The following is a 15439-nucleotide window of genomic DNA, read 5'->3' on the forward strand; positions in this document are numbered from 1 at the left end:
CCAGAACAGAACAGCAGCTACCAAACCACAGAAACAACATAAAAAGGAGCCCTGTCAAAATCCATCCCACTGTATAGAGTCTGCAAAATCAAAATATCTGGACTTTTGCTCTCTTGTATTTGTTCTAGTTTCTTTTGGTTTCAAATGCTCATGACTAAAGCAGTTTATTATTTGTCACTCTTCAAAAAGAACAATACTTATGTGAAGAGTTACTGACTGTATAATGTTGAAGAAATGGACGATGTAGTCTAGAAATTCAGTACATTCCCTTCCCCCTGCTCATGTGGGAAGTACAGACAGGGCAAGGAAAAACAAAATAAGCCCTTGAGATGTATGTGAGGGCTAGGGGAGAAGGAAAATTACTTGGCTTAGCCAAAATAATGCATATTAAGCAGACACACAATAGCCTCACAAGGTTCCTTCCAGGGTAATAAAGTAAAAGAAAGGAACTATTTACACTGAAAAGCAGTGAGCTAGACAATGAGCTTGTGTTTGCTAAAAGAAAAAATTAAACTGGGAAATTACAGGAAAGTTCTGGGTAGCAAGGGCAGATCAAAATGTAGAACAGCTTCCTTAATGAGGTAGTTATCACTAACAAAACAGAATAGTATTTCCCAATATAAGCAGACCAAATAATTTATTTCTCCCATTCATTTTGCTTTAAGACATGTCCCAATGAAAAATCGACAAAGCAACAGCTTTGGTTTACTTCTGGCTGTTAGCCTCTCTCTCCTCCTCGGTGAAGCTATAACGCAGCCATCAAAAAGAGAACATGAAATAATAAGCGCAATTGTTTCAACAGCATCACAGCTATTACTTCAGAGAATACAAGCATGTAGAGATCCTGATTTCCCAGTTTGCCCTTTCCATGAAGCACCACAGTGGAAAATAGAAATTGAACCAAGCTCCTCTCCTGTTATCCAAATGTCAAAAAATACTTGTGCTGCCACTATCAGAGCTCCTCAATTACCCAAGCAGACTATTCTAAAGACAATTTATTCTCCACTGGATGCTATAAACAGATCATGAACACTGATCTCGTCAGTTTGTATAAATTTAACACCACACTGCTCATTTGGTCCTTGCTGGATTTCAGCCACAGATATACTGGCCTTCTTCTGTTTGCTCAATATGTGGCCCTGTTTGGCTTACATAGAGGTTAGCTTCAGACCTGATATGTCATGTTATCTTAAAGATCAGAGACACACAGTTGCTTATTTCAGGGGAATGCTCTCAGAAGTATTTCAATCCAAACATCAGTATTATTGTTTTCGGAGGGGGAAATCAGAATCCCGACCAAAAAAATGTTCTAAATACCACCAAATGCAAAGTATTTTGCATTTTCATCCACAAGGAGCAAATGTTTAACACTGATCTTCCTAGAACTATAATCCACCCAATACCAAAATTGTGACATCACTGCATCATATTAAACATAGTCTCATGAAAGCTTACAGGCTCCTATCTCCACCCATCCCATATCCCTACAATAGAAAGATGCCCATCTGTATGTCAGGTTCTACATCATTCTGCTGCACAGATTCACTGTTTGCAATCAAAACAAAAAAGCAAGATAAGCCTCAAACCAGTGCTTTGCGGGGGGGGGGGGACGACTCTGGCTGAACAAATATCAGGAATCACCTAGAGGATTTCGGGGGGGGGGACTATTATTTTCATTCTACCCCCCTTCCTCCATACAAACTTGAGGCTTTTCTTCTCTTGGAAGAACAGAACACATAGTTTTTGTTGCGAGTACACTAACAGACCAAATATCTCCAGCTTCCCACCAATTACAAATGAATCTTGTTTGGAATCACCAAGATTAATGGGGCTAACACTAGCAGGATACTGCTCCACTTTCAAGTGTGTTATTGCATAGCAAATTATCGCTTTAAGCACAGTATCTCCTTCCAGTCCTGAAACTAAGTTCTAACTCATATTGTGAACCCAACCAAGTTTGCTTCAGGTCTTCTGAACTGCGTTATCTCACAATGAGCAAAGTCCAGGATTTTTTTTTTTTAATTTACAGTCTTCTGTTAGTCAGACAGTCTTGGCATTCCCAATTTCTACATTCAACAAATTGTACAAATAATCCTTGCTGCTGTTACCTGCAAATATTGTACAAGCATTGCAGTAAAAGGTTTCCAGTAAGAAAATGCTGCTTTATGCTATCATAAAAGCTTGTCACCCAGCAATAATTCAAGTTTCCACTAACAATAGGTATGTTAATATTGAGATGCTTAGGGGTCTTTTTCCAACAGCTAAATTTAAGATTTAAAAGTTATATTAGCATATCTGACTAAGTTCATCAAATTGTTAGCGTTTTAAGGGATGGCATTGTGTACAAGCTAATTTGATGATCTCCTCTCTCGGGTTTTTAGTTAGTGGTGGTTATCTTTTCTTTCTCCTTAAATGTAGTTCCCCTCCCCTATTTTCATTGTAGCTTGTAGTCCTTATATAAAATGCAATAAAAAAATCCCCTTCGGGGGGCCCCAAAAAAAAAGTATTGGAAGTGCTTGACCACACGGAAATATGGCTACTTTGCCGGGAGAATTCTAGCAGGGGCTTATCTTGGTATGAGCCTGGGGTAGGCTATGTGCACAGAATATCAAAGATGTAAAGAAAAAGAAGAAGAGACTGGATTTATATCCCGCCCTTCACTCAGTGTGCGGTCACACGGTCCTTTTAATAGGGGTTCGCCACTGTTCCCTCCCGCATTTAAGTTTGCTGATCAGACAGGCAAATCCGCCTCCCGCACCGAAACGGGCTCACTCCCACAATGCTCCCGGGTTTTCCTGCCTGCTGGAAAATCAAGTATTTTGCTGGCACTTGCGCTTGGAATGCGCGATTTTGCCCATCTTGACAGCCATCTTTCGCAATGATTGCAATTAGGGCCGTCTGACTGCTCTGTGCATTACCGCTCTTTGGGTGTGTGTTTTTTTAAAGCTTCCGGTTTAAGCGCTTGGGCAAACATACGCTTAATAAGTCCATTATTAAACGTTATTTTTATGTTCATTTCTCTGTTTAAAGATAATATGAATTTGTTGTAAGAAACAGAAGCCCCTTCCCCAGGAAGGAGGATGGCGGAGACGGCGGGGCTGAGCCTTTTTTCATGGGGCAATGGCAGCAGAAGCGGCACCACCGCCCACAGCGGCAGCAAGAGCAGCAGCCACCCGAGCCTGCCCCATGGCTGGCAGGATCGCCTGGAGGGACTCGGTGCGGTGGAGGCTTCGCCGCAGCCCTAATGAGACGAGCTGAGTGCAGTAGCCCTCTTGGCTGGTCTTCCTTTTCCTGCCCCTCCGGGACTGGTCGGGCAGGCGGCTTGCTGGAGCTGTCATATTATCTTTAAACATACAAATGAACATAAAATAACGTTTAATAATGGATTTATTAAGCGCATGTTTGCCCAAGCGCTCAAACTGGAAGCTTTTTTCTAAAAAAAAAACCATGGGTAATGCACAGCAATTTTCCTTAGGAGCTGGCAGGCGAGTGGGTGGTGGAAGAGAGGGGCCGGCTGCATCTAATCAGCCCAATCCGTAGAAAAATGTTCCCGATTAAATTAAAGCAGGAACAAAGCAGAATTACCTTCCTGTGTGAGAACAGCCCTGAGAGAACTTTGACTGATCCAAGGCCACCCAGTAGCTGCATGTGGGGGAGTGGGGAATCAAACCCAGTTCTCCTAGATTAGAGTCCATGCACTTAACCACTACACCAAACTGCTTACCAGCTCCAATCCACAGGCACATACTTTATTACCTGTGTACAAATCCTTGCCTCACAACAACTTCTCAGGGTAACATTCTGTAGGAGTCCATAAACTGGACAGAACAGGAAATGGGATTCACACCATTAATCCTGGTGGCGAGGGGAGGGCAACCCATACAGAAGAATTCTCTGATCCTCCTGAAAATTAGAGGAAATTACTATGTTTCTAAATGATTCACAAACTGCAGGATAATTTAGAGATGTGACATATGGACCTTGGTTTTACCCAACAGTTTCAGAAAGGCTTTGAACAAGAACCCCTTGTTCTGCTCCCTCTAACCCGCCAAACTATCTTTCAACAAAAGTAACCTAGGTGCAGGGAAAACCATAAGCAAGCGACAAAGGGAGTGGATTTAAAGTTCTAAATCTAAGAGCACTGTAAAGAATACACAAATCCATCTACAAAATAGGTAGCTACACAAAATGCACAATGTTTAAAACTGCAGAGGAAAAACCTATTTACCTCGTAATAACTTCGAACTGCATTGCAAAATGCTTCATCAGCCACAATTTGTGTCTCTCCATTGAGAAAAGCCTGGAAGCGCTCCTTCACAACCTGTAGCTGTTGCTTGTTCAGCTGGAAAAAGAACAAGAATCTAATTAGTAAAGCAAAACGGTTTGGTTTATTCCATCGTTTATCCTCAATAGCCATATGGGATTGGCTGGGCTGCCAAGATGCAGGCCTGATATATGTGACCACTACTCATGTTTAAGGGACTGGGAAATCTTGCCATTCTGACATAAGAATTCCCTCCCCTGTCACTTTGTCACTACTTCCAACAGCTTGGTTTCAAAAGAAGTATCCGGGTAATTTGTGCCCCCACTTATTTGCTTGAAGAGCAATCAAGATGGATTACAACAAAAAATCAATTAAAAACAATCAGAATTTTAAAAACATAAAAACTGTTACAGTTGCAAATCAAACAAAAGAAACAGTCAATGCTCAAAACAGCAAGCAAGGGGACAACATAAAATCACAGAAAGCTGATTAAGATCAACCTAGCCATCATCTACAATAAATATTAGCAGCCACCTGAGAGTCCTCAAGCACAGTGGTTCTCAGCTGGCAACACATACCACGCACAGGATGCAGAAGTAGTCTAGGTGGGATGCGGGGCTTTCATACTAATTACTAAGAATCTCCTCTCAGTCTAAACTCAAATCCACTTACAAGCACGATGTACAGACCCTACCTACCTGCCACAGATTACTCGTCTATAGCCTTTTGGCATGACAGAAGTAACCTTGAATACTTGGTGTTTCTTCTAATCCCCTGCACATTTTGCCCACCAGCAAGTATCTTTGATGTGCTGTGTCTTGCTGACCCAACCTGCCAGGGATTACCCACTGTGCTTCTGTAATTTTTATGTCTTTAAACCTTAATATATATGATAAGTATAGTAACAGAATGCCTGTAAATACTGTTCTTAGGAAAAGTGAGATTTTTGTTTCTATCATGGTAGGACCCTGTTTTTTTGACTGATTAGTAGAATGCAAGATATGAAAGGTTGAGAGCCACTTCTCTTGAAAGCCACACAAACATGTCCATAAACTTTCTTTCAGTGCCACAATTAAACCCCTGTTCAGTTGTCCACTGTCCCTGTCATGGCCTCCAAAGTTACTTCAACAGCACCACTGCATACATACATCATCATACAACATCACACAACAGACAACATCACTGTTTTTCTTTCCTTGTAAAAAGCTTCAAAACTGGAAACACAGCCAGAGAAATATGCTCAACAGGGTTAGTATGGACAGTGGCCGAACGAAGCAAGCTAGTCTCATATATTTGCTTCTCCCTCATTGGCTACATCTTTAGAGCAATCTCATAAGATCTTGGAAGCTATACAAGGTCAGCCCTGATTAGCACTTGGATGGGAGACCACCAAGGAGTTCAGGGTTGCTGTGCAGAGGCAAGCAATGGCTAACCACCTCTGCTTGCCTTGAAAACCCTATGGGGTTGCCATAAGTCTGCTGTGACTTGGCAGCACTTTCCACCACCAGTGTAAGCCATGTTGTTATTATAGTTCCATTAGCAGCAACATTAAGAGATCAGGCAGGGCTGCATTTACCAGCAGGATGCATGGTTGTTACCTGTAATTAACAGATTGGAGCACACTCATTGTATGCAATATGGACCAGCTATACCCAAGATCCCAGCAGTTCAATCTGGCCTAGGAATGGAACAAAAAACAATTGATGTAGTGGAAGAATTATTTTAATTCAACTCTGAGACACCTATGATTTTCACATACACTTCATCAGGAGGATCTGTAAAATATCATGGTCCGAATATTTCCTACAGCGACAGTACTTAAGAAAACACTGATAAAGTGTATGCAAAATGCATAGGGATCTCAGAGTGAATTAAATTAACCCTCCCACAGCACCAATAGCCTCTTGTTTTTGCTCCATGCTTGGTGCAGCCCTCCTTTTATTCCTAGGAAATGTGCAACAGCACCAGCAGGGAGGGGAAAGGCCCACACCAATTTTATTGATTCAAAGGCCTGCTTTAGAACACCATGGGGAATTTCACATTACCCTTTTTAAGCCGGTTTTAAGCCGTTATTGATCCATCTTGGAGTAAATCGGTACAGGGCTGCCATTTCACACAAGCCTTTCCCCTACCGGTAAAGAGCCGTCTCTGAAGTGGTTTGGCATTTCAGACTGCACTGCTTTTTCTCACCCTTTTTCGCCCGCGTGGGCGATCTCTGTCTTTTTTTTTAACATTTGTTTTAGAGTGCTATAGCGCTATAACGCAACACCAAAACAGCACTATAGCAGCCCCATTGGAATGCCGGGACTCCACTGGGATATATGAGATGGCTACATCTGCCACCTGGAAACAAGTACCCCATTGGATACAGGATTCAAGTGGGAGATCAGGGCATCCGTGATTGGTGAGACCGATGTTGCTAACCCAGCCTGATGTGCACCCATTCATGCCAAGAGGCGACTGGCTGGGAAGAGACTGGCACAGAGCTGGGTCAGGTATAAAGGGCAGGGAGGCAACCCATCTTTGTGGGTTGAAGTTGGTGAGTGGTAGACTTGTCTGGTTACAGTGGTTTTGTGTGGCTGGGTGAGAGGCTACTGATCTATTAGTCATGGTCTCCATAAATACCTTGTTGCAACCCATCACCTTCCCGACTCATCTTTGAGCATGGAAGGGTTAGCAACATCTGTCTCACCAATCACTGATGCCCTGATCTCCCGCTTGAAGCCTGTATCCAATGGGGTACTTGTTTCCAGGTGGCAGATGTAGCCATCTCATGTATCCCAGTGGAGTCCAGGCATTCCAACTGCGCAGTTTCCGGCCTTCCCCGTTGGCCCCAGAGGCGTCCCCGGGGCTTCCTGCACATGCGGCTCCTCTCGGGCTGCGCCGCCCGCTCCGGGCGCGCCCGCTGCTTCGCTCTCCTCTCGCCGCCGCATTTCGGTCCGTCGGGCGGCCGCTGCCAGGTGAGTCAGCGCGGGCGCCGGGGTTCGGGGGTCCTTCTTCCCCTTGCCCGCCTCCTGGGGTCCCCTGGTCCCGGACATCGGGAACGGGACAGAAAGCAAGAAATTGCAAGTAGATAAATAGGTACCACTTCAGTGGGAAGGTAACAGCATCCCATGCGTCTTGGTGTTTAGTCATGCCGGCCACATGACCACGGAAACGTCTCCGGACAGCACTGGCTCTTCGGCTTTGAAACGGAGATGAGCACCGCAACCCTAGAATCGGATTCGACTGGCTTTCGAGCAAGGGAACCTTTACCTTTACCTTAATATAACAGAATGGTTCAGGATGGTTCTTTTATAAAGAGAACAGGACTGTAACATATGCCACTGTGTATGCTATGAATTATTTTTGTATGTATTATCCTACTTTTATTGAACTGTTTCCCACTTTTGTTATTCCATGTTCTACATCACTGTGGTATCAGACCTGATACTGTTTTTGTAGTCCTAGTTCTATTGCATTTTTCATTTGACCTCTCATGCATTTGATTAAATTGTTTGACCCCATGCAATCTGCCTTGAGACTCAATGAGGTGGACTACAAATTAAGTAAATAAATAGCCCTTTAAAAGTACTGTTTATCATTTTATACATTTTCAGTGTTCCAGAACAGAACACTCTGAAGTAGGCCTTTAAGATAGCACCAAGCTTTCCAGTCAGTCAAAAAAACTGTTCTAGGATTTACTTCTTGCCAGTCTCAAACATATTGAAGTTGGTCGTTAAAATATTTTTCCTGACATTTACCACATCCTATATATAATTCCCTTATGTATTGGGCATTTCCAGCTGTCCCATTGGCTGTGCACGGCACTCCATCAGCCATTGGCCCATCAACTGCCACTCAAGAGTACTCGCATGCCATTCGCTGGGTGCTGGGTCCACTCCTTTCCCCTGCCCACTGCCAGCCTGGACACTCTTCTCTCACAGAATTAACTATCAAAACGGCTGTCTCTCCTGACGAAGGCACTTCTCCTTCTTGGCTCCCATGGAGTAACTTTTCCCTCAGTGGCTGTTGCTAGGCAACCAAGCTTGGTTCTGTCAGTAAAAAGGCAAACGAAGGAAGCCCTTTCCAAGCCTTTATGGGAAACTCATTGGGGCCAGTCCTGACCAGGGTTGCCAGCTCCAGGTTGGGAAATTCCTGGATATTCTCTGGTGAAGTCTAAGGGAGCCAGAGTTTGGGGAGGGGAGAGGCCTCAACTGAATTGAATGCAATACAAACCACTCTCCGAAGCAGTTATTTTCTTTGGGGGGGAGAGATCTGTTCTGGAGTTCAGTTGTGATACCTGGCAATCTTCAGGCTCCACCTGGAGGCTGGCTACCCTAGGCGTAGCAGTTAGCGCTTCAGAGCAGGGTTTGCTAGACCCAAGTTCTTGCTGTGGAAACTGAGGGGTGATTTCAGACCAGTCAAAGACTTTCAGCCTAACCTACAAAAGGGGGAGAGGAGAATGATGTAAACTGCTTTGGTCTCCACTGTGGAGAAAGACTGTACTTTTCCTCCTGGGGAACCATTACTGACAATCTCAAGGTAAGGACTGGAGACCACTCAGAATTAAAACAGCTCTCCAGATAGTAGACATCAGGGGCAGATAACGGTAGGTTGATGGTTGGCTGGGAAGGAGATAGGGTTGCCACCTCCAGGTTGAGAAATTCCTGGAGATTTGAGGGGTGGAGCCTGAAGAGGGTGGGGTTTGAGGAAGGGTGGGACCTCAGACAGGTACAGTGCCAAAGACCCCACCCTCCAAACCAACCATTTCCTCCTGGGGCCATTGCTGCCAATTTCCAGGTGAAGGTTAAATATGAGTCAGAATTACAACTGCTCTCCAGATGGCAGAGATCAGTTCCCCTGGAGAAAATGGTGGGGTCTGTGTCATCATACCCTGCTGAGATCGCTTCTCTCCTGCTTGGGTCCCCACTGCAGAGAAAAACTGTAGTTTTCCTAGGTAGAAGCTGCAGATTTATTTATATATTTATTTATTTTTGGGGATTTATATCCCGCCCTACCCATACGGCCAAGGGCGGCAAACAGGCGGCGTATGCCGAGATAAAACATAGAATACATTAAAATTCAATAAATACAACTAAATACAACTAAAATGGTGCTCTACAGTTCATATTAACGATTCATTTTAAAAATTCAATTTAAGAATGCAAGATGGTCAATATCCCTCACTGGCGGCCAGTGAAAAAAACGCAGGAGCGCTAAGATGGTGTTCCTCTTCTGGGCAGCATTATACCCCGGTCCAAGCCAGGCAGATGAGGGGGGGAGATGGAAAGCTGAAGTCAGGGGGGAGATGGAAAGCTGAAGTCAGAGGGGCAGATAAAGGTAGGTTGATGGTTGGCTAGGAAGAAGATAGGGTTGCCACTTCCAGATTAGGACATTCCTGGAGATTTTAGGGGTGGAGACTGGAGACGCTGGGGTTTGTGGAGGGGTCGGACCTCAGACAGGTACAATGCCATAGACTCCACCCTCCAAACCAGCCATTTCCTCCCAGGGAATCATTGCTGCCATTCTCTAGGTGAGGGCTGGAGATCACAGAATTAAAATTGCTCTCCAGATGGCAGAGATCAGTTCCCCTGGAGAAAATGGTGGGCTCTGTGTCCTTACACCCTGCTAAGGTGGCCCTGTCAAGACAGCCAGTATGATGTAGCAGTTAGCCCTTCAGAGCAGAGTCTTCCAGATCCAGGTTCTTCCTGTGGAAGCTGATTGGGTGATTTCAGACCACTCACGGACTTTCAGCGTAACCTACCTCACAGGGTTGTTGTGCAAATCAAAAGGGGGAGAGGAGAATGATGTGAGCTGCTTTGGTCCAACGAGCCTTATTCCTAGTCTATATATAAAAAAGAAAGTTCCCTCGCCATAAAATCAACGCCCAGGCCAAACCCCTGGACCTAGAAACACAAAATTCAGGGAGAGCACTCCTACCATGATGTAGATGCTCACTAAGGAATTTTTAGAAATTTGATTCCTAAGGGGTTCAAAATGAGTAGAATGTGCTTCCCCCCATTGCTTCCTATGTGGTTGCCAGGCTGCTGCCTCCTTGCACCCCCCACTCTCTGATTGGTCAGCTGCAGAGCTCAGTGTTCTGAAGCTAAAAAAACAACCCCAGTTACAGGATACTGCAGAGAGCTAATGACAGTTGAGGAAATCAGGAATGGCCAACCACCTGTGAGGTGCAGCAATGCTGCTAGCCCAGCCTCCTTAATGGCTTCAAACACGCTCCTCCCCACACCTCATACACCTGACAAGCAGCTGTCCATCAGATGCAGCAGTGGGTACAGGGTGCTTAAAGCCAACAGGGTGCCTACCCCAGCAGGAACCCACCCCTTAGTGTTCCTGCCAGCCCAGCCTCCACAATGGCTTGTCAGGTGTAGGAGATGGAGTGGGATACTTACAGCCATCGAGGAGGCTTGCTCAGCAGGATTGCCTTAGCGCTGCTGCTGGCCCAGCCTCCCTGATGCCTTTAAACACACTCCCCCCAACATCAGGCAAGCACGTGTCTGTCAGGTGTAGGAGCAGGTCAAGGGTACTTTAATCCATCCATCAGGGAGGCCACCCAAGCAGAAACACCTTAGCAATGCTGCTGGGCCAGCCTCCCCAATGGCTTTAGACACATTTTCACTCACCCTTTCTCCATCTGACAGGCGGTTGTCTCTCAGGTGCAGGAGCAGAGCACTGAAAGACACTGGGGAGGCTGCCCAAGCCGCATCGCCTCAGCAATCCTGCTGGCCCAGCCTCCCCGATGCCTTCAGACATGGTACCCCTTCTAATACCTGACAGACAACCGCCTGTCAAGAGTTGGAAGGGGCCCATCAGGGAGGCCTGTTCAGCAATACTGCCTTAGCACTACTGCTGGGCCAGCCTCCCTGATGCCTTTAAACACAATCCCCCCCTTACACCATACAGGCAGGTGTTTGTCAGATGTAGGAGCAGGGCCAGGGTACTTTAATGCTGTTGGGGAACCTCAAACCACCCAAACTGCAATGGCACCAGACTGCAAGTGAAGGCTCTGCACAGGAACATCATTGAGGCAACACTGCTCACTGGCAGTGCTCGGGGAGAGTCGGTGTTCATACCATGCAGACCACTCATACCATCAGAAAACCCCTTCGAGTTCAAGAGGCTGCATTTCTCCCTCAAGGTCTGTTTTGCTATGACCATCAACAAGTCCCAAGGCCAGACACTGAAGGTGGCAGGAATTGACTTAACAGACGACTGCTTCTCACACAGACAGTTCTATGTCACTGCTCCAGAGTGAGCTCACCAAACAGCCTGGTGATCCTAGCACCTGAGGGCAGAACCACCAATGTGGTCTATGGAGAGGTCCTTCAGTAGAGAAAAAAAGCTAGTACGTATGTCTCAGTTCATTTTTTATACTACAATCTTCTCCACTAGAGTTCCTACAACATTTCAAACTTCACGTCATCGGTATTATAACCTGATTTACGGAACTTATATACTGTAGCGCGAAGCACGGGTAACAGGCTAGTCATAAATAAACCAGTGAGAAATAAATGATGAGCTTTCTGTCCATTCCTTGTAAAGCATGCATGGAGCAGAATTATTTTATTAGACAAGCAAAATATTTACTCTCCTTTAGCAAACCAAAAGACACTGTTTGATGCACAGTATAATTTGGCACACTCTTTTGGTAAACCGACCCATAGTTCCCAGAAATGTTTTATGATTAGATACTGTCACCTGCTCTATTTAAGGATTGCAATCAGTTTCTTACAGTTTCCCCTTATAAAGCCAGGAGCTAGCTACAAACACATATGCATCCCTTGTTGGCTTCTCACAGCCAGCTCTGTAATAAGATGAAGAGGACACTGATGAAGTTTTTTCTTATGGACATTCCAATATAGCGACAAGCCAGCAGATGGCATAAAACTGTTGTGGCTGCAGCTTTGAAGTACAAAAGGAATGTAAAACTAGGTGTTCAATTGCTTTTACATAGTATAGAATGAAGTAGAACAAGCATAATCTACACAGAGAGAGAGAAGTTGTCAATGCAAATAAGCAACCACTTAAGTTTAGGATTTGCTGTACCTGAAAATGTGAACCGTATGATATTAGCATAACGAAAATACTGCTAATTATGAGCTGAACTTTAAGTCTCAGCCACTTCTATCATAAATTACAGTTTCTTCAGTAAGAGTCAAAATGATTTCAACTTCAGGTAGCATTGCACAATATATTCTAGGGTTTTGAAAGCAAGTGCCAATGCCAAAATTGGTCTGATTCCTCAGGAGTCCAAAAAGCATATTTTTTAACTCAGAAACATGTGGATATTTTCACCAATCCCACAAACACTGCTTCCCGAAAACTTGTGACCATATTAGAGTTTCTCTAAAACTATGACTCTCTGGAGTAACGTGGCAGAAAAGCAGGTATAGGAATAAGCATGGAGGTAATTTTACAGCATCCTTTTCTTTGAGGCGGGGTGATTGGCTCAAAGCAGAGCAGTTGGAGAGACTTCCCATTGGTTTGCATGTACCTTTTCATCTAATGCAGTTCCAAGACGCCCTTGCCCTTGCCTGCAATTTGTTCCTCCAACTGGTTCACCACCTCAGAGAAAAGGATGCTGTAAAATTATTTCTACGCTCAAGAGGAGACGTATGGAGTATAACAACAGGATTTCTGTTAATTACTCTCAGCATCCAACACTTAAGAAGGACAGATCTGCCTATCTATCTCCAATTTTGATATACTTATTTCCTTCACAATGTTTCCCCCTGGAATTAGACCCAAACAAATGATGGCCATATAAACCAAGCTTGTTATTCCAGTTTGGTCCTTGCATCTCTTAAAGCACTGTTTACTATGCTTATGCTAATTTGCCGCTCACCCTCCTCCTATATGCATGAACTGGTAACTTCTATTTCAATGCATCTGAAGAAGCATGCGTGCATACAAAAGCTTATACCTTGAATAAAATTTTGTTGGTCTTAAAGGTGCCACTGGACTCGAAGTTTGCTCTGCTGCGTCAGACCAACACAGCTACCCGCCTGAATCTATTTGCATAAACTCTTAGACTTATGTAGTGTGAGGTGGCCTGTTATCTGGGGGGAAGGCTTACCCCCCCCCCAAAAAAAAAAATACAGCTGCAATATTCAGGCTATTTCCCACAAAATATCACTACTAGTTAAAAAAAGAAAAAAAATACAACATATTGCAACTTTTATGCCACAAGGCAAACAGAATTTAAACAGCTGAGTCAGTTTGTAAAAACACAGTCATGCTCCCAATATCACACTTGCTTCCACATGCTGAATGCTAAATAGGAAAGATTGTTGAAAACAAAGGTAAGTTCAATGCCTACCAAGTGAAACATGACTATGCATCATGCAAATCGCAGTGATAAAGAGTGCTCCCTAGTGAACCAATTGGAGGAACAAATTGCAGGCAAGGACAAGGTCATCTTGGAACTGCACTAGAAGAAAAGGTACATGCAAACCAACAGGAAGTCTCTCCAACTGCTCTGCTCTACTATTTTAAGTACAGGTAGAAAGATCAGAGAACATGCCAGAGCCCTAATGGAAGTAATTTATGTTTATGTCTGAATCTTAATGGTATGCAGTACTTGCAGTTGCAACAAATTTGGGGTTCAATCCAGACTAAATTTTTCAATGGCAGAACGGAAATTTCCTGCCTCCCTCTTCTCACTGCAGTGCACTGATCTTGACAAAGCGCTACTCCTGGGGGAGAGGTGAATGGCATGGGGTGGTGTGACAGACTCCAGGCTTGGGATCAGCCTGCAAGAAAAGACACCTGCAGTCACGTGACTAGCAGTGGTGATGTAATTCTGATGCAGAATTCAGGGGAAGTTCTAATGGGGGGAAAAAACTCTTGGCAATTGGAGTTTGGCAGTTGAGACTGTCAGTTGGTTTTTAGTTAGTTGGTACTGTGCCAGGGGACTGACAAGTCTTGTTGAACATCTCTGAGTCCGAGGAGCAAATAAGCCTTCTCTACAGATTCCAATATTAAAGGAACCTGAGAAGAGCCAAACGTAGTACTATACTACCATGAAAACTAAGGAGAAAAGGAAAATAAGCTCCTTGAGGTCAAACAAGAGATTCACATGCCTCTCACTTAGAATTTATACCCTACTGGAGAGAGACTGGTTTAGTGGATTTAGTGTGTGCCAGGAGTGTTTATCGGACTAGTGGGTGTCCAAAATCAAAACCAAGGCAGAGCGGAGGTATTTCTCTGTGAAGGTGGAGAGTACCTGAGAAATCCAAACAAACATGTGGACAAGGGGGATCCAATAGATATTATTTACCTTGACTTCCAGAAAGCTTTTGATAAAGTTCCTCATCAAAGGCTCCTAAGTAAGCTCAAAAATCATGGGATAGAAGGACAAGTTCTTTTATGGATCAAAAACTGGCTAGTTCATAGAAAACAGAGAGTGAGTGTAGGTGGGCAATTTTCTCAGTGGAGGGTGGTAAGCAGTGGGGTACCGCAGGGATCAGTACTTGGTCCACTGCTTTTTAACTTGTTCATTAATGATTTGGAGATGGGAGTAAGCAGTGAAGTGGCTAAATTTGCGGATGATACAAAGTTGTTCAGGGTGGTGAAAACCAGTGAGGATTGTGAGGCACTCCAAGGGGATCTGTCAAGGATGGGCGAGTGGGCGTCAACATGGCAAATGGGGTTCAATGTGGCCAAGTGCAAGGTGATGCACATTGGAGCCAAAAATCCTAAATATAAATACACATTGATGGGGTCTGAACTGGCAGAGACTGAGCAAGAGAGAGATCTTGGAGTTGTAGTGGATAACTCACTGAAAATGTCGAGACAGTGTGTGACTGCAATAAAGAAGGCCAATGCTATGCTGGGGATTATTAGGAAGGGTATTGAAAACAGATCAGCCAATATAATAATGCCCCTATATAAATCAATGGTGAGACCTCATTTGGAATACTGTGTGCAGTTCTGGGCACCACACCTTAAAAAGGATATTATAGCTTTGGAAAAAGTGCAGAAAAGGGCAACTCGAATGATAAAAGGGTTGGAACACTTTCCCTATGAGGAAAGGTTAAAGCGCTTAGGGCTCTTTAGCTTGGAGAAAAGACGACTGAGGGGTGACATGATCGAGGTTTATAAGATTATGCATGGGAAAGAGCAGGTAAAGAAAGAGGTACTTTTCTCCCTTTCTCACAATACAAGAACTCGTGG

General features: G+C 44.4%; 1 protein-coding gene across 2 annotated transcripts in view; it reads right to left on the minus strand.

The window, feature by feature from the left end:
- Positions 1 to 15439, minus strand: part of LOC107123229 (calcium-dependent secretion activator 2) — a 656096-nt gene that overhangs the window by 524180 nt on the left and 116477 nt on the right. For both annotated transcript variants that reach the window (XM_015426436.1, XM_015426435.1), the window contains exon 2: positions 4229 to 4342. In XM_015426436.1, coding sequence (XP_015281922.1) covers positions 4229 to 4342 — 114 coding nt within the window. The remainder of the gene's footprint in view (positions 1 to 4228; positions 4343 to 15439) is intronic.

Source organism: Gekko japonicus, unplaced genomic scaffold, assembly GCF_001447785.1.
Source record: "Gekko japonicus isolate JY-2015 unplaced genomic scaffold, Gekko_japonicus_V1.1 scaffold943, whole genome shotgun sequence".
NCBI classification, from domain to species: domain Eukaryota; kingdom Metazoa; phylum Chordata; class Lepidosauria; order Squamata; family Gekkonidae; genus Gekko; species Gekko japonicus.